The 21,893-nt window shown below is 49.2% G+C and overlaps 1 protein-coding gene across 2 annotated transcripts in view; it reads right to left on the bottom strand.

The window, feature by feature from the left end:
- Positions 1 to 1,719: 1,719 nt before the first annotated feature.
- Positions 1,720 to 21,893, bottom strand: part of SAMD10 (sterile alpha motif domain containing 10) — a 39,340-nt gene continuing 19,166 nt past the window's right edge. Inside the window, exons 3-6 of one of the 2 annotated variants that reach the window (XR_010592391.1) lie at positions 14,897 to 15,065; positions 8,429 to 8,569; positions 5,789 to 7,315; positions 1,720 to 5,429 (exon numbers count right to left, since the gene is read on the bottom strand). Coding sequence is in view for 1 of the 2 variants with exons in the window: in XM_005309871.5 (XP_005309928.1) it covers positions 7,293 to 7,315; positions 8,429 to 8,569; positions 14,897 to 15,065 (333 nt within the window). In the remaining variant the exon portion in view is untranslated. Of the gene's footprint in view, positions 7,316 to 8,428; positions 8,570 to 14,896; positions 15,066 to 21,893 lie in introns of both variants that reach the window. The other variant, XM_005309871.5, reaches the window with a different exon arrangement.

Raw genomic sequence — 21,893 nt, 5'->3', positions numbered from 1 at the left:
TCAACATGAAGGCTAGAAACTCAGGGGAATTCTCACACTGTCACTTGCCCCTAGGAGCAGGGACTTAAATAAACGCCAGACTAGATCAGACCAAAAGTCCATCTAGCCCAGTATCCTGTCTTCTGACAGTGGTCAGTGCCAGGTGTCCCAGAGGGAATGAACAGAACAGGGAATCATCAAGTGATCCATCCCCTGTCGCCCATTCCCAGCTTCTGGCAAACAGAGGCTAGGGACACCATCCCTGACCAGCCTGGCTAACACAAACTATCATCTTTAAGACTAACAGATGTATTGGAGCATAAGCTTTCGTGGGTGAATACCCACTTCATCAGACGCATGCTTATGCTCCAATACATCTGTTAGTCTTAAAGGTGCCACAGGACTCTCTGTTGCTTTTTACAGATCCAGACTAACACGGCTCCCCCTCTGATACAAACTGTCATGATACTTGTGATAAAACTGCAATGGTCGGCAGCGCTGTAAGACCCCCAGGTTGGATGGGTTCTCAGCTAGCCATGCACAGGCCTAGTGCAGTTAACGGAGCTGCACACGGAGGGCAGGATTGGGCCCTACATTTGGAGCAGTTGTTGGTACAGTACGTTGACGTTTCTGGTTTTTGCTTAGTGCGAACATGATCATACCCCACCCCCAATGCTCTGCATGGGGCACACCTCTCCTAAAACCCCAAAGTGGCACCATGCGCCTCGCCAGTGCCCAGCTGGACAAAAGGGAGCAGAGAAGTTAATGGGACTGGCTCACAGCCACACAGTGAGCTGGTGGCAGCCTCAGGAATAGAACCCAGGAATCCTGGCTCCCATCCCCCGACTCTGGCAGTCGGGGTTGCAGAGGGGCATGCAAGGGAGGGGGTATAGTGCTCCAGAGGGGTCACGCCATCTCTTCCAAACAGGCAGGGCGAGAGAGACCTGCCTGCAGAGGCGGCCGGCCATGCCTGCATCTGGGGACCCCCTCTGGCCCAACGGCTCATTGGCCATTTTACCTGCACCCTGCTGAGGAGTCTTGCTTGGTCTCAGCTGACCCCGCGAATGTGGGCTCTCAGCCAGCTGACCCAGGAGAGCGCTTACTACGGTCACTGAGCACCCCCGGCATCCCGAGTCCTTGCTGGAGCCCGGCTCCCCGGTCTGGGCTTTGAATGCCTGGCGCCGTGACTCCGCAGCGGCACCTGGCTTCCACGCTCACATCTTCCGTCCTGAGCTGCAGGGGTCCCGAGTCCACTGCGGAGACCAAAACGCCTTGTACTGGATCTCTACGCCATTGCGGTCATCAGCTGCCCCGGCGGGGCTGCCATCCCCCGAGGATGACCTGGGACAGCGGCAGGTGGCTGTGGGGGGAAGAGAGGGGGGACGACCCACCTCCCCGCCCCGAAAGATTCTGTTGAAACTGCTACTATTAATGTGACTAAGCAACCCAGGCAATTGAAGCGAATCAGCTTGGGACCGGCAGGAAGCTCCAGCCATCCTGCTCTGTGCATTATTAAAAAGAGCCTGGATCCGGCACTACTTTCCTATGAGAGACACAACCGGCCCCACACAGCTTCCTTTCTGGATCCTAATCAAACCCTGCAGCCCTCTCCTCCCCCCACCCCGCCCAAAGTTCCCGTCAAAATCCCAATTCCCAAGCCTCAGTCCATTTCCTGCCAGGCCGGCCGGCCATTGCACTTGAGCTGGGGTTAGCCAAGAGGAGAATGGAATTAACCAATTAACATAAACATACTACGGTTTAATTAAAATTGCATGGGCAATATCCCCAAAGAGCTTGCAGCTTCCAAGCCCCTTCCCTCCACGAGACCCTTCGTCCTCCGCTTGACCTTGCGCAGGGCAGCAGTGCTGTGACTGACGCAGGAGCACAGACAGATCGCACTGTTCACGCGCTGAAGGCCTCAGGGAAGATGCAGGGCTTGGCAATCTTCCATGTCTTTTTGGAGGGAGCTCACCTGTTCAGCAGGGTAGGGTCAGGACCCAATTTTCCTCTCATGGAGCTTATCTGAAGGTTTTATATTGCTGCCCATCACCATAGTATCTGAGCACTTTCCATTGGGCTGCAATGGAGCTATCCATGATTTACACCAGTGCGAGAGGAGACTCGGGCCCTTTAACAGCCTGGCAGAGCGTCACAGAAATTAGAGGTTGGAAAGGGGCTGTCGGATCGTCTAATCCATCTGCTGGCTAACGCAGGAGAGCCCCTTGCTGCACATTGCAAGAGGGTTTGGTGAACGGTCATGGAATGACTACAAATGTACAAAGGAGTCCACTTTTCATGGCTTCATTGCATCGTGAGGAATGGATTTTCCCCCAGATGCAGGGGGAAAAGGGGGTTCTTTGGCAAATAGATGTAAAGCTGAACATTGCTTGGGATTTGGGGGACATTAATATGCCTCACTCCTAACGGACCCATCACTAGTTAGTCCCCTTTCTGACCGATGGCTAGTGGGTATGGAGTAATGGGGACTTAAAAGGCTGTTTGACTCTTTTGGTTTCTGTGAGCTGTGGTTATTACTTTAGCAAATAAGACAGCTCTCTTGGCCAACTTTGAGGGGCCATATAGCTTCATGGAGTGTCATCATCTTTCATTGGGGACAACTTCATATGGTATTTTAACACCACACTGCTAGACCTCCATGTTCACAGGCCCTGATACTGCACCTCTAAAGATTTATACGATCTGAAGAGAAACCAGAGTGAGTCAATGGGAGCTTTATCATTGACTTCCGTGAGTGCAAAGCACCAGCTCTGTAAGTGATCACAGTCGTTACGAGGGCTGTGCAAATAATTAATAACAAATAATTAAGTCCTCATCTTTTTCTCATTGCAAATTGTCCACGAACAGATTGTGATTTTCCCTGTTAATCAGAATTAGTCACTGAATTTCCACTAATAATTCTTTGTCTCTTGCTCCGCCCTGAGCAGTTAACAGAGAGTAATAGTGATTTGAGTGGTTTGGATTGGGCACAGGTCACATGGTATTTTTCTGGTCCCTGACTGGATAAATGTAAGGTCAAGTTTCTGGTGCAAATATGAGTCTGAAACTCACTATCTCTGAATAATCCACAACATTTGCTGAAATTCCCCAACATTTCTGCCAGTAAACTCATTTGCTAGACTATCCGCGGGGAGCAAACACAAAAGGGGCACACGCGGCCAAAGCAAATTCATTTAAACATTTTAACAAGCGGAAGTTAAAATTGCAGTATTTGCCCAGCTGTTGCAATGCAATTGTCTGCAATGATACTTCTGCTCTGGGGAGAGTGCAGGAGAAGCAGACGGGTGGTGGGTATTTGCACACGTTCTCAGCTGCTAGCTGCAATTCTGTGACACCCCTGATATTGCCAGCTGCAGCGCTGGGATGGCTTGCAGGCTGCACCTCTGTGGTGTTGGCACCATATTGGGCTAAAACATCAAAACCCAGTTTACTTTTTCCAATTCCTTAAACATGAGAGTCTCCAGCTCCCTTCCAGTGACACTTAAACGGTCTCTGTCATGTTCACAACATACATGCAGCGAAGTTAGATAAAAAACATAAAATACTGTTGAACCAAAACCAGAGAGAGACAGAGCAGGCTGCTCCCTATGGCAAGGCACAACTCAACCCATCTTGTTTTAGCCTGGCTCTTTGCAGACTGGCTCTGAAGAGTGAAGATCCAGATCACACGCTTCCCTACAGAGCCCCCTAGCCTGCAAGCAGGACCAGGAAGCCCCCTGAGAATTTAGAGTGATTGTTTATAATTTTAACAGTTTTCAATACATCACATTCTCCTCCTTAGTGACACTCAGCAGATCATGTCCCTGACAGCTCCCTGCCAACTAGCAGCCTGCACTGTCGGACGCGTTAATCAGTGGGTGCAGCACTGCGTGCTTCTATTCTGCTTACCACGACACATTCATTTTGGAAATGCAGCTTCCACTCAAGCTGGCGGCCTTTCCTTTCCTTTCCCATGCGTTGTTAGCTGTACTGAACTATTAACTCTGAGCAAACATACAACCCCCCGCTCCCACAGGGGCAAAGATTACAGGCTTCTTGCTTCTCCTTTCTGCAGCATTTCTGTGGAATTGTTTTGGATTTTAAACACCCAAAAATTAAAAGGCCAAGTCTTTCTTTTGAGATGCCCACAGCCACGCCTGCCCATCACTGGGGGCACTCTGAGAGTTGTGACTCCCCTACTCCCTCCCTCCTGCCTGCATCTCCCCCCAAGCGACACTTCTGAAGTGTGCTGCTTTTCTGGATGTCATCTATATAGGTGCCCTCAGCATCACTACAGAGTCAACAGGCTGGTCCTGAAGCTGCAGACGTTCTGAGTACTTTGTGCTGGGCTGTTTAAAAGAACAAATAGTCTCTTAGCAAACTCTGATTGCATTGAGTCAACAGGGCTCAAGTGCAAGTCCATTTGCTTTCCAGAGAGACAGGGCCAGAGCTGGGTGAATGAGGCATAAGGGTTATCTATAAATCCCACGAATTTCCTTTGATGGAACTCGCAACTTATTTTAGCCCTTTGTGGGATGATGTGTGCGAGCCTATTTCATTCCCAAGGATGTTCACGGAAAGAGTAATCGTTGTGGATACACCTATGAAGGAGTCATTTCCCTAGTATTTGGATCAGGAGAGTTTGCACAACCAGCTTGAAAGCTACGCATGAGCAGGGACCCTAGAAATCCGTCTGCCATGGAAAAACGCGGAATCTGCATTTTTACAGAGAATCTTTAGTTTTTTACATTTTGTGAACAAATAAAAAGATACACAGTGGAACCCCGATTATCTCATCTAATTGGGACAGGAGCCAGATCGGATAATCAGAAATTCAGATAATCAGGAGAACGGGCAGGGCTCGGGCTGTCAGCTTAAAAATTGTAAATATATCAATCAAATATTGTGTTTAACTGATCGCGCCATATATTGTGGCTAGGGAAACTGAAGTTCAGCCTTTCATTTTAATCGCAGAAAAACATGGATTTTGATAGTTCTTTTCATCAAAAAATTTTGGTTTTGTTTTTTAATCACCAAAAACTAGGATCCCCATGAGTCATCCAATCAGGATGCAGCAAGAATACCATGTGACTTAAGTGACCAATCACACAGATATTGATATGTGAATACTCAAGGTAATTGTTTGTGACTGATTCATACGTTTGAAGACTAGAAGAGGCTATTATACTACAGTCATCTAGTCTGCTCTCTTGCATAATACAGACCACAATATTTCATCCCTCTAGTTTAATAACTTGTGGTTAAACTAGAGCATCTTGTTTAGAAAGGCATCCAATTCTGATTGAAATACTCCAAGAGACAGAGAACTTACCACAGCCCTGGGTAAGCTGTTTCAGAAGTCAATTCCCCTTGCTATTAACATTTTTCATCTTGTTTCCGGTTTGAATTTTTCTACCTTCCGCTTCCAACTATCGGCTCCTGCGCTGCATCTCCTGAAATGTTTACAAAACCATCTGCTGAATAATATCAAATAACGGGCAAATCCATACAAACAAGCAAAGCCTGTTCCTTTGTTAACAGAAAAAACAGCTAGATTCACAGGATAAATTGTTCACTGCAAATAGTTTGCCCAGCTCTAGATAAGACAATGGGCAGATAAGACGAGCCTTGTTTGGTTTTTGGTTTTGGCCTGAGAAATGTGAGCGTGTACAGCAAGAAGCCCTGGTCCCAGGGCTGATGACTGCTTTCTGGGTGCACAAGTCACTGAAAGTTACAAAAGAATGGAAAGTCTGAGACATACCAGAGAGACGCCTCAGACAAAAATTCCAGGGTTTGTTTCATAGTTTCTTACCTGCCTGCCAGTTTGTGAAATGTGAAATACCAGCCAACTGTCCCAGAAGCAACGCCTGCGTTCTCAGGGGGGGGTGTAAAAGGAGGGGGCTAGATGTGATGGTAAAGGAGTGCTGCTGGTACTAATCATGTCGCAGAGGCCAGAAAGGCGCCTGCGTTTCACGAGCCAGGGCAATGCCAGGATACTCCTGGATAGCAATTCAAGCTTCAAACCTGGATTATTGTGTGCGGTGGAGAATCAGAATTCAGAACAGAACACTGGGTGAAAGCTCGAAATGCAAATGAACCGGGTGAAAAAAATATAAACGAACATGAAGGTTTATAAGGAGTTCTCTAAATGAAGGGTACGAGAGGACACAAAAGCAATGGAATATTGCACCAAAGAACCCTTGATTCTCAGCCCTTAAGCCAGTCTTCTGCCCAGTCCCACCACCACATCCTATTGAACCAGCCTACCCCAGAGGCTCCACAGCATTATAAATGCAGCCAGCGTAAGCTTCATGAACTGTTAGGAGCTTGCCGTTTTGTAGGCTAACAGTCGGGCGAGGCCTTTGCCCACGGCATAGTTTCTCTCGGCCAGCATTTCTGAGCTCTACAAAGAGGACTGCCTGTTCTCCCTCAGCTCTGACTGCATCGGCAGTGCAGAAACCAGTCACAGAGGTGGGTGGTGCCAAAGGTGGATGAAGCCAACCAACTAATCATGGTTCCTCCATATGCCCATAAATAAGGACAAGGACAACTCAATGAACGTTTCCTGGTGCTGCTTCCGAGAGGCCGCAGTGACCTCACTGAGTGTGTGGATCCTGCATTTGCTCTTTTATGGGTATGCATTCTGGCTTCAGTGACGCAGCTCTTGTTTTAATTCACAAAGCAAAGCCAATCTCCAGGGGCTTGGCTCTGCCTTTCGTTTTTCTGGCTTGTCCAGTCATCTTATTTGCTGCTGCTAACGTTATCTCCTAGGACACTGGAAGACAGCCCAGTCTGAAGAGAGAACTAAAGCTTCCCCAGTAAGCTCCGAGGTATTGACACCAGTAGAGTCTGGGGACCTCTGCAGCCTGCACTGGGCCCAGAGGCCCTCCCAGTTAAAGCATGTCATTGGGGCGCATGAGGTTTCATGGTGCATTGGTTTGATTAGTCCCAAGAATGACCGGGTTGCAACTCCATTCTTAAAATGAACTGTCTCCAGCTACCACATTCATCTTGAGGTCTTTCCCCCTGTGATTGACTGGATCCCAGAGGGGAGCACGTCACATGTCCTGGTGACCATTGTCCTAGTTTGCCTCTAATTGTCAGCCATGTCTGCTGGAGAAAATGTCTTATCTCTGCACAGGAAAATATTAATAAAAGAGAAAGAGAGAAGGTGGGAGAGAAGACCCTTGAGTGGTTTGGAAACTGTCTCTTATATTCCAAGCATGCGATTCAGGTTTTCATATCTGTGGTCCACAGTCCATCCCAGAGGTGCTCGGTTCACAGTGTTGGAACAATCTGCCAAGCAGACGGCTCGGCTAGGAGACGTTTCCAAAAGAAGCTGGAATAAGAAGGAAAGAGAGAAGAGGATGAACATCAAGCTTGTCTACACTTGACAGGCTTGTCTACACTTGAAACTCTACAGCGGAATGGCTCCAGCAGCACCACTATAGCGCTTGAGTGTAGACACTACCTATGCCAAGAGAGGGGCTCTCCCGTTGGAGTAGGTAATCCACCTCCCTGAGAGGCAGTAGCTAGATCAGCAGAAGAATTCTTCTACCCGTCTACACCCTGGGCTAGGTCAGCTTAACTATGATTTTACACACCCCTGAGCGACGTTGCTGGGCTGCCCTAACTTTTTAGTGCAGACCAGGCCTTAGAGAGCGTGCCCACTGCAAAGCACAGAGAACTTTGCTGCATCTTTAGCGCTGCCACAAATGCCCTGCTGCACCCCACAGAGCCAGCTGCCCCTCAGAGCTAACAGAAGGGGCCCTTGGCTTAGACCCATCTTTGCTATGACTTAGGTTGGGAATATGGCATTAGGCACCTGGCGCTAAAGCGTCAGAGAATTCAGTCCTGTATTGTTCCAAGTTTCCTCCTCTATTCCCTTGCTGTCCTCATTTTGGGATTGAGCCTTGAGAAATCCTGGGACAGCAGGCTAAGGCACCATGGAGGGTCCGCGGCTGTGGCTTGGGTCTAAGACACAGCTGCGAAAGGAACAATGGCATTGCCTGTGCTGACTGATCTCTCTGCTAATCTCCAAGAAAGCAGAAGCTCCACCCTGTAACTGAGTCCTGTTCCGTAGTGACAATGTCCAGGGCAGAAAGCACAGTTCTCATGCATGGGATCCTATGTAGTATTTAAAGGGGGTTGCTTTTAGGAGGAGGTCACCTATCCCCAGGGGGCTGACATCGTCAGATCGATTGCATGCAGGCCACCACACAGCCATCGGACGCAACAACTTTCAGGCAGAGCCGACGCGGGCTGGATTTGAACCAGTGACCTACAGACGAAACATGCCACAGTCCATTACCTATCCCAAGCCATCTGCCCCCTTTCCAGCCCCAAGAACGTTGGCATTTACCCAATGACTGCAGAGCCAGGCACATACCGCTGCAGTCACCAAAGGATTCATGGCTGTTGCTTCACAGCCCCTCCTCGCCCTCCCATGTACCTTGGCTGAGCAGCTGTAGGTTCCGGACCTCCTCCCGCACCTGGAGTTGCAGGACTTGCTGGAGGACCTCCTGCCGCTGAGACTCGTGAATAATGCCCATGCGCTGCAGCTTTTCCGCGTTCAGCCGCAACAGTGCCCGACCTGCCAAACACAAGCGAAGGGACAGCGCTCATTCAGAGTGACGGAGCAGCACCACTCCGACTCTCATCAGCGGCGAAATGGTGCGTGCTAAGGAAAGCCAGGCGCTGGGAACACCGGCCGGTTTCCATAGGCAGGTGCAGGGTGTTCTGGGCTGGGTTAAACATTGCTGGAGCTGGTGGGTGTATCAGCTGCCAGGATCGATGTAAAAAAGCCACTAAGCTCCTTCCTATAACCAGATAGCTCAAACAATAGGAGCCACCACCCAAAACAGGCATCTGGCAAGGCTTGAGTAAAAATGGAAGTGTGAGGCCCAAGGGGTTTCCCTGGGAACTGTTGTGGCAAACACAGGGGCTAGGGCATTGATTGGTGGAGCTGTGTGTGTCTGGGTGTCTCAGAGAAACAGGAAAAAGATCAGAGAAGCAGGGTGAGAAGCAGCAAAAAACCAAGGATGCTGTCAGAAAAAGCACTGGCAACGTGGCCCTGAGAAAAGCTGAGAGAGAGCTTTTGGGCTAAGCGCTGGCTGGAAAAGGGGCTTGGAACAAAGACACCGTCTCTTGTTATTTGATTCCTGCTGTGTTTAGGGAAACAGGACTTTGTACATTCTATGCAAATCAACAGGACTGCATCAGAGAATCACCTGACTCCATCATCAATTTCTCCTCCTAACTGGAACAGTGCACAGGACCTTGAGGTTTTGGCTAACCGCTTGGGTCAAAAGGTGCATGCTTCCAAAAGGCAGCCATCAGGAAGAGTCCTAGCACAGCGAGGGCCAGGTACCCAAACAGGCTTCAAAAGTGCCCCAGGAGTATTGCCCACAGGATCAAGCTGCAAACATCAAACAGCCACATGCATAACCCGGCATTTGCATCTGCTAATGGGGAGGGGCGTGTTGAAGATTCATCCCCATAATGCAGAACAAATAAGCACCTGAATTCTGTTCATCAGAAAGGCAAGAAGGGAGGGACGGGGAGGGAAATGGTGACAAATACAGCCCCCTCCAGCAGTGATCACCTAACACAGCAATGCAGCAGCCACCATACAATACAAGAGAATTACACCAGAGATGCACACATGTAGTGTTTGCCGCTGCCGTATCACGTTCTTAGGCTGAATCGTAATGCAGCTCCGGTAAGACTGTTAGTCAATTGAATTGTATATTGAGGACTCTCCCCAGCTCCCTTTGTGGGGAGAGTCTCAGCCCTGCACTGACAAGGTTTTGGTCTGTCAGAATGACTTCTGTTGCCTGCAGTAAGTGCTCTATTGCGCCGAGTCCCATGCAAGGAGTACCGGAGCCTGGGCTGTACCTGGGGCTCATTCCAGATGGTCATGGAAAGTAAAATCAGGAACGGGGGGAGGTGTTTTTCTGCAAATAAAGCCGTGTTGGCACACTTGTTTCCAGCAGGGGGTGTACTGCTGAATGCACAACTGTCAGTGTGCACCGCCACTCAGTGTAAACATTCCATTGTGGGTTCCGGGAGCCTGCCCTAGAGGCTAACCCGCGGGGCTCTCCCACAACTCAGCTGCGAGGGCTGTGCGAGCGCTCACACAAGGCTAGAACCAGCTTCTGTCTCAGCAAAAGATCTAGTCGCTCACCCTACTTGTTAAAGGCCGGGCTAAATCAAACAGAACCAAACAGTCACTGGGCACCCTTCACCATCCTCTGGCAATCCTGAAAAGGGCAAGGCTCCAGCAACGTCAATCACAAAGTGGCCCTAATCCTAATCCTGAAGTTTGGGTCAAGTGCTTGCCCCTCAGATCACATACTCCCTAAAGGCAGGCGCTTTCTATTTGTCAGCTCCATCTCCTGCATCAGGACATATTATTTGGAATGCCCCGGCTCCGCTCTTCTCTGGTACGCTGGCAATGTGAGGAGTTAAATTAGAAGTACCCATCGGAACACATTAACGTTTCCATCAGCGCTTTTAGTCACAGCCATTCTCCTCCAGTCCAGGGGCTATCAGAAGAGGGGTTTTACAGCCAGCTTTTGTCCCCGTCTCCCAGAGTACATTCGCTAATACTTCCTTTATTTCCGATGCAAGGACTTGGGTGAGCTGTTACATTAGTGCCGTGTCATTCCTCTAGGGCATGAGACAAAGGCATACAGCTTCCCATCTCTCTCGCTCCCTTCCCCGCTGCCTTCTCCTAGCAAAGCATTTTATGATCCATCTCTGCCTTACAAAGCAGGCTGCAGACTAGTGATTCTGTGTGAGGTGGAGAGGGAGGGAAAAAAGGCCGGGACTGAGTCCATCGCCTTTGCTTTGTGGGGACTGGATTCATTTTCTGGGTCTCCTCTCAGACAGACACACCCGTGGAGCGGACACTACTTTGACTACCAACACCCAGCTAGCTAATTGAAAACTTTAAAACATTAATTCTGCAGCTTCTCTTACTGTCTTTCTTGATGTTCTTCTACAAACATCCCTTTGTTCTTCAGATCAAACAGCCCCCGATTTACTATTTTAGGATACTCTGCTACAGTCTAACACCTGAAAAAAAGTGTAATTTATATGGCCATATCAGGTACCTAGATATTAAATACATATGTAAGCAATAACACCTGGCCAGATGTGCAGTGATACCAATACCTGCATAATGTAGGTAGATTGTGCAATATGAGGCTGAATATCAAAGACCTTTTAACTGCTTGAGAACTGCAGGTATTTACTATAATGAAACTTTCTTGATCTAGGTTATTGCTTGGCTTTGTTGTTATTTTTGGAGCAGGGAAAAAGCTGGTGTTGACTATCTTTCTGTAACAAGCTAATGAGCCCTGGCCTTTGTGGTTATTCCCAGTGACAGCTCGGCTAGAACCTTCATCAGCTGATTAGAGTCCTCCTTTGGTAATGGGAATGTAGCCATCCATTGAAATGAAAGAACAGGAGTACTTGTGGCACCTTAGAGACTAACAAATTTATTAGAGCATAAGCTTTCGTGGACTACAGCCCACTTCTTCGGATGCATATAGAGTGGTATTCCATGCATCCGAAGAAGTGGGCTGTAGTCCACGAAAGCGTATGCTCTAATAAATTTGTTAGTCTCTAAGGTGCCACAAGTACTCCTATTCTTTTTGTGGATACAGACTAACACGGCTGCTACTCTGAAACCTGTCATTGAAATGAAAGGGATTCATGTGTACACATTCCAGGACAGAACTTTGTCTATAGTATGTGTGTGTGGGACATAGGACAGTAGCAGAATCTCAGATCTGAAGCCTTTCAGAGTTTGAGGGAGAAGCGGGTGGATCCTCACATATTAACCCAGCACCTAGGGCTTCAGTTCTAGGTTGGATCCAGAACTGGGAGAGGCCTCGGGTATTTTCTGGTTTCTGTTTGGATGTAGCAAAATCTTGCGAGAACAGTCGCTCTGATGAGATTTTTGCTGAAGATGGTGGAAGTCTTACTATAGCTGCTGATCTCACTAGATTTACATCTTCTGAGATGGGCAAAATATCAGGATATCAGCAGAGCTGGCTTCATTTATTTTTCTTAAAACAAAAAAATGGCCCCTTTTAGAAAACAAAGAAATTCACAAAATGCTGGTGACTTTTATAAGCTTGTCTTCTTGTGAAAAAATGTTCACAACACTTTATCAAAAGCATTATCCAAATATTTTTATGTATTGAAAACTGATCTCGATGAAAATAGATTAAAATGTTTTGCAAAAACAAAACAAAAAAACATTTAAAAAATCCCAGACAATGAAAAAAAATAGGTCTGTTTTGAATGCTGCAAAGCAGAAACAACTTAGACATTTTGAAATTGTTTGCAAAAGATTTTTTTCCAGCTGATCTTATGATATTCCTGACAGTTTGGGTCAACATTCTTGCAAGAACAGTTTATGAGATTTTGCTGCTGTTGATTTCTAACACAACACCTAGGCATGATTTGCCTTGTAGATGCATCTGAACTCAACCGAAACCTACAGTAAACTGAATCTGAATATAGAGAACAGAGCAAAAAGTCCCATTCACACATTATGTACATTCTGCAAAGCGTTCCTTAGGCTCTTAGTTCCACATTTTGCTCATATCTGAGGTGCAGGGTGCCCACTGTCCAGTGTCTCATTGGATTAAAGGTTTTTGATGGCATTTTCCGCCTCTTCCGTGGCTGCTGTAGAATGAAGAGGTGAACAAGTTCCCATGTCTAACCCTACAGCTATCAGCACGCAATGCAATCAGCAACAAATGATGAGGTAGGAAATTGATATTATGAGGAACAGGAAATTTGTTTAATATTTAATCCTCAGTCGTCTCTGCATTTCTAATAACTTTTCCAGTCACTCCCATTTTTTTTGGTCACATCAGGCGCCTTATTAATATTACATGAGATGAGTCTAGTTGTTGCATTGAGCAGACCAATAGGCAGCAAGGCAGATAGGAAGAATGGCTTAGTAACTAGGGCACAAGATGAGGTTCGATTCCTGACTCAGCCTGACTCTTGGGCCAGTCATTTAATTAAACCTAGCCTCAATCCCACATCTATAGAATGGGATTAATATTTTCCTGCCTCTCAGGGGTGGTGTAGGGGATAAAAGTCTGTGACTGATTACCAGGTGCTCAGATACAACAGTGGAGAACCTAGCTAGCCAGACTCTCTGGCGTGAGTGGATTCTAAAGAGGACAGCCTTCTGTTCAGCCATTTCCTCTTTTCACACAAAACCCACAGCTTTTATTGGACCGACTTCCGTTGATTAAAAAGGCAAGCTTTTGATCTTACACAGAGCAATTCTTCAGGTCTGGGAAACATACTTGGGGTATGTCTACACTACCCGCCCGATCGGCGGGCAGCGATCGATCCAGCAGGGATCGATTTATTGCATTTAGACTAGACGCGATAAATCGACCCCTGAGTGCTCTCCTGTTGACCCCAGTACTCCAGCGCCGCGCGAAGCGCAGGTGGAGTCGACGGGGGAGCGGCAGCAGTCGACTCACCGCGGTGAAAACACCACGGTAAGTCGATCTAAGTATGCCAACTTCAGCTACGTTATTCATGTAGCTGAAGTTGCGTAACTTAGATCGATTTTCTACCCCCCCCCCCCCCCCCAGTGTAGACCAGGGCTCAGAGGGTCACAGTAGGACAGATTGTTAAATTTAAGGAGTTAGCACATGTTGCAAGAGACCATTCAAGATGAAGTGGGCAGCTAACACCTCTGCAGCTGTAGGACAAAGGAGGGTTAGTGCCTTACAGATTGTTATAAATCCAATGTCTTTTACTGAGTCCATGATTTTTAATGTCTAGCACAGTAATGAATTTAAGTTCCCAGGCTCGTCTTTGGAAGGTGGGGTGCAGGTTTCCTTTGAGGATGAGGACGGAGATCAGATATGGAATGTGCACCTTTCCCAGACCTGAAGAAAAGCTCTGTGGAGCTCGAAAGCTTGTCTCTTTCTCCAACAGAAGTTGGTCCAATAGAAGATATTACCTCACCCACCTTATCTCTCCGATATCCTGGGACCAACACGACTACAGCTACACTGCAAACAACAATGGAAGATCTGTCTTTCACTAAGTCACCTTCAGGTGCCTAGACAGACACTTGAACATAAGATCTCGCCTTACAGTTTATTTTAAAAGACTGCTGTGACAGATTGCTACAGGCTCACCCATCCTGACACAGCCCCCAGCCCTTCCCAGAACCCATCAGCATAAAGAGATTGTGGCTAAGGAACTCCCCTGAGGTGTTGGTTAGCAGAGGGTCCAGGAAGAAACTCAGCTGATTAGAGCCGGTCTTGGCATTCTGGGATGGGAATGTGAAGCAGTTTTTGCTGCTGCCTCTCCTCATGGCTGCCTGAGCAGGGAAATGGAAGAGAAACTTACTTAAAGAAAGAAAGGTAGCTGAGATTTCCCTTTAAATCAGGGATGTCAAAGCCCTCATAGCACCCAAAGACCAACTTTGCCTGTCACAAGACATTCCCCCTGCAATGCCCTACTTCCACCACGCTTGTCAGCGAGGGTTTTAAATGGCCTTGGCTCTGGGTGCAGACAGATCAGAGCTGGGCCCAGCACCCTACACTACAGAGGCATGACTCTGGCTTGATTCATAGAGGTAGGGGTCTTGTGCAGAGTTCAGATCTGGGGGTTGATTCCAAGCCCCTGAAATGGTATTTGGATCTAGGGGTTTGGCTGAAGGCTCCCCTCTAGCTCTGAGTATGGTGTTAGCTACAGGTGAGGACTGAGCTGTCTTGAGGGAGAGGTGTTGGGGAAGCGTGAATCACAGTCAGCTAGTTATGTTAATAAACCAAACCACCTGTATGCAACAACCACCGAAAGTTTTTACTCATCGTCAGCATTTTTCAATTAGTACCAGCTGGAGAGGGAGCATCTACTGTACCTGTGATAGCGTGATGGGAAAAGGCCTCCACATAGATGAGATAGTTATGGGGACAGTGTTTCTTTAGCCATCTGCACACATCCTGCTGGGTCCATAACACCACCGGCTTGGTAAGGCTGCCTAGCGTGGGGCTGGTATGGTAAATGCCATAGTGATCACAGGGACGACCCTACAGAGGTTTTGAAGCAAGAAACAGAGAAAGGGGAGGGTGTTAATGGACTTCAGTACCACCAGGAGGGAAAAAAAAACAGCCGTGGGATGAACAGAGGCCAGGCTGAAACATCGCTGGAGAAGAGAGAGATGCTTGGATAGTCTGGAAGGGAGAACCCCACTGTTGGTAGCAGCAATGCCTGCATAACATTGCCCAAGCTACTTTGTAAGATCATCCTAACCCTCCTAATGGTCTTTTTCTTACTGGCTTGTCCAGAAGCAGCCTCAGCCGAGTTGTAGGAAACCTTCTGCATGGACAAAAGCTAACAACGGGAGAGAGGAGAGGGACAAGAACTCAGATCCATGGCAAGCCTGTTGACTATGCCCCAGCTGCGTGTTCTACTCCTGCATTTTCCTGTCTTTCCCAGAAAGCCGGCATTCAGGAAGGATGTTGCATTGCATGGGCATGCCATGACTGCTGCTTACTGTACTAATCAGGATAATTTCCCTGTCAGTCTGTCCTTCCCCCATCTGCTCTCTCTGCTCGATACCTCATCCTACGTTTAGATTGCAAGCTGTGTGGGACAGGGACCGTCTTTTCCTCTTTGTATGCACAGTGGCTAGCAGAATGGGGTGCAGAGCAGGGCTCCTAGGTTGCCTACATACAGACTAATAACAATACAGCAGGTGATGCAGCAGCCTTTGTCTCAGAAGTATTGTCACTCCTGGTACTGCCCTGATGGTCTGCATTGCACCTGGCAGTACCTCTCAATGTGTGTCTTCGTTCAGCTGGGGAGCGTGCACAGGCGGATAGCACCTGTGCTCAGCTACTCGCCAGTAAGCACCCTCCACAACTTACCACTGCTTTTCAAACAGCCGAGGCCCAGCTGCACCTATATTTTAAAAAAAAAATCTTCACAAGAGCACACATGCTTGGAGCTGCCTGGGCAAACAGGGTAAATGCACCTGCACGTGGCGAGTGAAGCGTGACCCAGCCTTGTTAGCCCTCGGAGGCGCACTCGTCCAATTTGCATCCATAATCATGGAGGTTCTTTCGCCAGAGCATTTCTTGCATGAGGGCCTCCGTCTGGAGAGAACAGCGCAGGCAGGCTCCCAAGAGTAACTGCAACCTGGGCCCCACAAAACCTTTCAAGCCAATACTCTGATCTCCCCCAAACAAATAACTCTTGTCATCTCTCTTCCCTCCATATCCACCAGTCCCAGCACCTTCCCCTGCAGGCTGCCAATCAGTCTCAGCGGTGAGGATTGTTTGGGGGAGGCACCTGTCCAGAGAGGATAGGGCTGAGACCCGCCCAACTCCTCACACAGACTGCAAACAGTTCCTCATCAACATCGACCTCTGGTGGACGAGAACCAGCAACCCAGGGCCTAAAGGCGACCTCTCCAATTGCCGATCCTTGAGCCACCTGTGATGGGTTCTCCCCCTGGGTGCTACCTAGAACTGGGGTACTACTGAACCCTCTGACCCACCAGCCTGGGCTCCCTCTCACACTGCGCTGCTGTGACAAGATGCAAAGCCCTCAAACTTGCACTTGCACCAGCATTCACACAGCTGCAGTTACACGCAGGCTTTCTAGCCCCCAGCTTCCCAGCCTAGGACCCCAGAGGTGTACCATCCTGCCCTGGTCAAATCTAGCCGGTTTGCCTCTCCCTCAATGTGAAGAGGGCCATGCACACTTTTGGTGACCAAGCTGAGATTTTCCCCAGACGCTTTAGTCAAATGCAAACAGGTTTGCATTAAAACACAAAATAAGTTTATTAACTACAAAAGGATGGATTTTAAGTGATAGCAACAGATCAAAGCAGATTACCTAGTAAATAAACAAAACCACAAACTGAGCTTAACATACGACATAGGTAGGATATGAATTAGCAAATTCTCACCCCGAGTGATAAACCGGTTGGCAGATTCTGAAGGCACAAGTTGCCTTTGCTTTGCAGCTTGGGTTTCCCAGGTTTTCATACACAGGCTAGAAATCCCTTTAGCCTGGGACCATCACTTCCCCCAGTTCAGTCTTTGTTCCTCAGGTGTTTCCAAGCGAGTTGTTGTAGGGAGAGTGAGATACCATCATAATATCATTTCCCCCTTTTATATCTTCTTCCCCTTGCTGGAAAGCTCTTTTGCTGTGACCTGGGTCAAACAGTTCCCATGGTGGTGCTATCTCAGAGGTTTCTCTTGTACACAGTTCCTGGGGTAATCCTTGTGCTTGTGTGCATTTCCTCAACAAGCCATTAACATTGTTTGGCCTTTTTCCTGTTGTACCCGATAGGCTGCTTGTGGGTGTTTTCAACCTCACAACATGTTTCAGTAACACACACATGGCCAAACTTCATAACTTCACATACAACGATAGCACATACAATCCAAGGAGATATTACTGTCTAGCAGATCAAGAATTTTAGAATGATACCTCACAAGGCAGACTTTGTACAAAACATGTCCTAATGACATGACAGTGGTGAATAAGGGGGTGCCTGGATGTCACACCCCCACTCCCCCGCTGGGTGTGATTTAATGCTGGCGTGGCTGCTGCATCTTCCCCTGGGTAAATGGGAGAGCTCCACCTTTTTGAATTCCCATTTCATTACTGTAAAATTGGTGCTGTGCTAGAGCTTGATGAGGGGCGGGGGACGGAAGGGGGGCCTGTCACGTGCTGTTTCCTTCCCTTTCGCAGACGAGTGTATGTGACGTTCCAGGGAACCGTTCTGTAAAGATGTCCCAGCCAGCCGTGACTTTGCTAGTTAGGAATCCAATTACAACGAATGCTCAGAGCTGTTACGCACTAATGCACTGGCCAGAAAGCACTTGCTTAATCCTTCCCCCTGCCTCCACCTGCCCTGAAATCCTCAGTCACACATAATGCGGGGAGATAACAGCTCCTTTCTCAACTCCCTTCCCAGAGGGGTTGCGCCCGAAGGCAAACAGCAATGAGCTCCCAGGTCTAGCAGTTACAGGGCTCATCCAGGACCTTCTGCAGCCACCAAGGGGATCAGCTGCAAAATCAGCCCCCCTCTCCAGTGTGTTCCCTAGGTCCAGCGGGGAGGAAGAGCAGTGGTGCAGGGTCACTGTCCTGGCAGGATCATTTAGGGGACAGGGTTAATCTCCAACTCACAAGACGTTGGCCCTGACAAAAGGGGACCTGAACGCTTACATGCCCCACTGAGCAAGCCAGGACATTTCCCAGCAGTGCCTGGTGCCTTGCTGTCCCTGTAAGGATTGCCAGAGCAGAGCCGTCGGGCACCGTCTCTGAGAGCTACCAGTGCCAGGTGAATCAGAGGAAGGTGCAAGCTCCATGCATGAGGGCCGCTTGCTCATGGGGAAGTCACTTCCCTGCCCTGGCAGTTAGAGGTTGGCTCAGCCCAATGCAGGAAAGGTCTTCCGGGTCTTCAGCAGCTGGTCCCTCAGTCCCTCTCGGAGCGAAGGACCCACCGCCGAATTGCCGCCGAAGCCCACCATCCTTTGCCATCCCGGTATGCTTGCTGGGCATCCGGCCCTTGCTTGGCTTCAAGACGCTCTCGGTCTCCATCTCATCCCCAAATTCTTTATCCCACTTGCACTGGGAGTGAAGTCATCCCAGGCTTCGGACACTCACAAAGAGCCAGAGTGAGGGAACAGGTGACTAGCTCTTTGCACGTGCACTGCACCCATTCTCTCCAGAGCAAGGGGGCCACCCTCACAGATTGCAGGGATTGGGCTGATTTAATCTGCGCAGTGCAGAAAGAAGCAGTCGCCAATGGTGGGAGGTGAAGGGATGGATGCATTGACCATTATGCAACAGAAAGATAGGGGCTGGAACTGCATCTGCAGCTCACAGCTCCTGCAAATGACTTAGGCAATAGACCTGTCTATGGTCCACTGTTGTCAACCAGGCACCAGCAAGTTACCTCCAGCAAAATGCAAAAACCCTGTTGATGGCGCTGGGAGCACATGGCCTGGGCTGGCGCAGTGGACCTGGACCCTGTTGTTCTGAAGAGGATGGAAGAGTACAAGAAGATTCAGCAAAGGCTCCTCTGGTCCTGGTGGACCTGCCGGCTTGCTGGTGAGAAGAGTTTTTCTGTAGTCAGGCTGCTAACAACTGGAAACCCCCCAAAACAGAGACTCCAGGGGACCACTCACTCTCTGTCCCACCCCAGTCGTGGATCCCCTAAATATCCCCACAGAAACTCTTTATCAATAAACTCCCTGCACTAGGAGGCGGAGAACCCTCGAGCATCCACTTTCTTTCCCCTGCGTCTCTAGTGGTTAAGAGCATGAGGCTGGGAGCCTGGACTGGAATCTTGGCACGGCCATGCAACCCTGGGCAAGTCACAGAATCATAGGAGTGGAGGGACCTCGAGAGGTCATCTAGTCCAGTCCCCTGCACTCATGGCAGGACTAAGTATTATCTAGACCATCCCTGACAAGTGTTTCTCTCTCATCCTCTCTGTGTCTTGCTTCCCTCAGCTGTTAAATGGGATTCCTTATGGAGAAGCACAGGGCTCAGAGCGCAGTGACCCTTAATGCCATGCCAGAGCAACGACCTACCCGCTAGCCTTACTCATTGTCAACCTTGCTTGAAGCTTTTCTCTTAGTGGTCAATATGGGAAGAGACATCGTTGAAAAGCAGACTGTAGAGCCCCATGGGGGGGAACAAAAAGGCACATCCGGTCCCTTACCCAGGATCCCAAGACGTTTTCAGGCCTTACTCTCATGGTGTCCCAGCCAACATTCAGTAGAACCTGGCTTGTCAATGGCTTCAGTGCAGCCAGAGGTAGATGGCACATCCCTGCTTTCATTCACTCCAGCAGACCCTCCACGGCAAACCAAAGTCCAAGATTCAAACTCATTCTGGTGGCAATGTGATAGGGTTAAACTTGCCTCCCAGGCTACGTCACAAATATGTTCCTCACACCGAATTCCTGCCTTCGCCTTCACCCACCTGGGACACAGTCTCCCCTCTCCCACCCAAGAAGCTGCCTCCTGAGGCTGGCCCATGCACTCTGATTCTGGACAGCGCGGTCATGCAGACCAGAATGTCCCATCAGGGACTGGAGCATTGGCCCTGGGTGCACATCATGTGTCTTCATTGCCCTGGCCAAGTTCTGAAGCCTGCAGGTGGCTCTGGAGTTGTGGTAAAGTTTTCTTCTTCCCATTTGATTTTTACAGAAACTTCAGCGCTGCAAGGTCATTGCAACCTGGATTAAGCTCAGTACAAAGCAAATAACATGTCCCGAGCAGCAATAGCAGGGCGCTGACTATTCCAATCCTTCACGGAGAAGGTTTCTGGCCAGCAGGAGTTCTCTTCCTGTCAGGAGTCAGCCCAATTAGGTGAGGAAATAGGCCTGGGAGACCAAAGTCCACAGTTCCTTCTTAGTGCTCCTGAAAAGGAAGGTAATAATAGCCTTGGCTGGAGGCTGACACAGTCCACAAGTACAGCAATGGGGCTCTGGGAGAGCTCATCGCAGGAACTACCTGGGCTGGGGGCCATAAGAAGACCCCTTTCTGCACAGACAGCGGCGGCTCCAGGTACCCACACAGCAAGCGCGTGCCTGGGGCGGCAAGCCACCGGGGGGGGGGGTCAGCTGCGTTTGTACTGCAATGTGCAGCGTCAACTTCCTTGTGCGAACACTGACTAATTAAGCAGGCGAAGAGAGACAATTAGTGCACCAGGAACTCAGACATTCCAGGATTACTAAAACTAGTCCCATGTCCTTGCCATGGCAAACACCAGCCAGCCACGGGCAGCGGTGACACGAACTTGCTGCCCCGTCCCTGCTTACAATCCGGTGCCTTTTATCACCCATGACCTTAAATGTTCTACTTTGTGACTCCCCTTCAGGCAGCCGCAGACGTCGGAGTGTGGCCAGGTTTTTGTCTGGGAAATAACCCGGGTAGGAATGCCCCAAACCCACCCCCTTCATGCACTGGCAATTGGCTGCACGAGGAGTGCTCAGATGAGTGGAGCTTTTTCTAGAGCAAATTTGGCATCCGAGGATGGAGGAGGCTGAATGGCAGCTTTGCCCTTGGGATCATGCGTGGTGCCTCCAGGTGGCATAACACACACTGGCGCAGCCCAGGGGCAGGTGAGGGAAGCCACCTTTCCTTCCTCCTGATTTTGGATTAGTCAAAGGCAAAAATGACCCCGGAGAGGGCAGCTCTACAACACAGCACTGCTCCAGAATCCCTCCAGCGTTCGACATGCACCTTTCTCTCCTGAGCCTTGTCCATCAACACTTCAGGGGGGAGCTCTGCAGAGCCGCCATCAGCCGCCGACGGTGCCTGCACCAGGAGAATTTCCCCCTGGCCATCTTAGCGCCATTGAAGGCCTCTGTACACCACTACATCAGACAGGGGCTATAAGGGGCAGGAGAATCCCTCCTGAGATCTTTCGGGGGAATTTTGGGAAACTAGCTCAGGTGCATGTGGGCACATGCATGAGTGTTGGGGCTGTGTGTACAGGAGGGCAAGATTTTCAAAGCATCTGAATAGCCACTGAATATCCTAACTATACACCAGTATTACTGTGATTTTTGTGAGCACAAATTGGGGAACTGCACACACTAGTTACCAGAACTGGCATTTGCACATGCCGTTACCCACTTTGCATGCACAGTTACATTAACTGCACGCATAACGTAGGGGTGCGCTTTGAGACCCTTCGGAAATCTGGCCCAGGAGTCACAAAGAGTTTCTGTTGGATATCCCACGACTCACGGGAACTAATGCAACAAGACATATTCCGAAGGTTCAGATTCCGGGGAGGTGGGTAAGGAGGGGAAGGACTCTGGGCTTTAACATTTTCTCTCCAATCCCCAACACATTTTCTGATGAAGGCCCGCCCTAGTG

Source organism: Chrysemys picta, chromosome 13, assembly GCF_011386835.1.
Source record: "Chrysemys picta bellii isolate R12L10 chromosome 13, ASM1138683v2, whole genome shotgun sequence".
In the NCBI taxonomy this organism is placed as follows: domain Eukaryota; kingdom Metazoa; phylum Chordata; order Testudines; family Emydidae; genus Chrysemys; species Chrysemys picta.
Note: the sequence above shows the minus strand (reverse complement) of the source record. Positions and strands in the feature narration are given on the sequence as shown.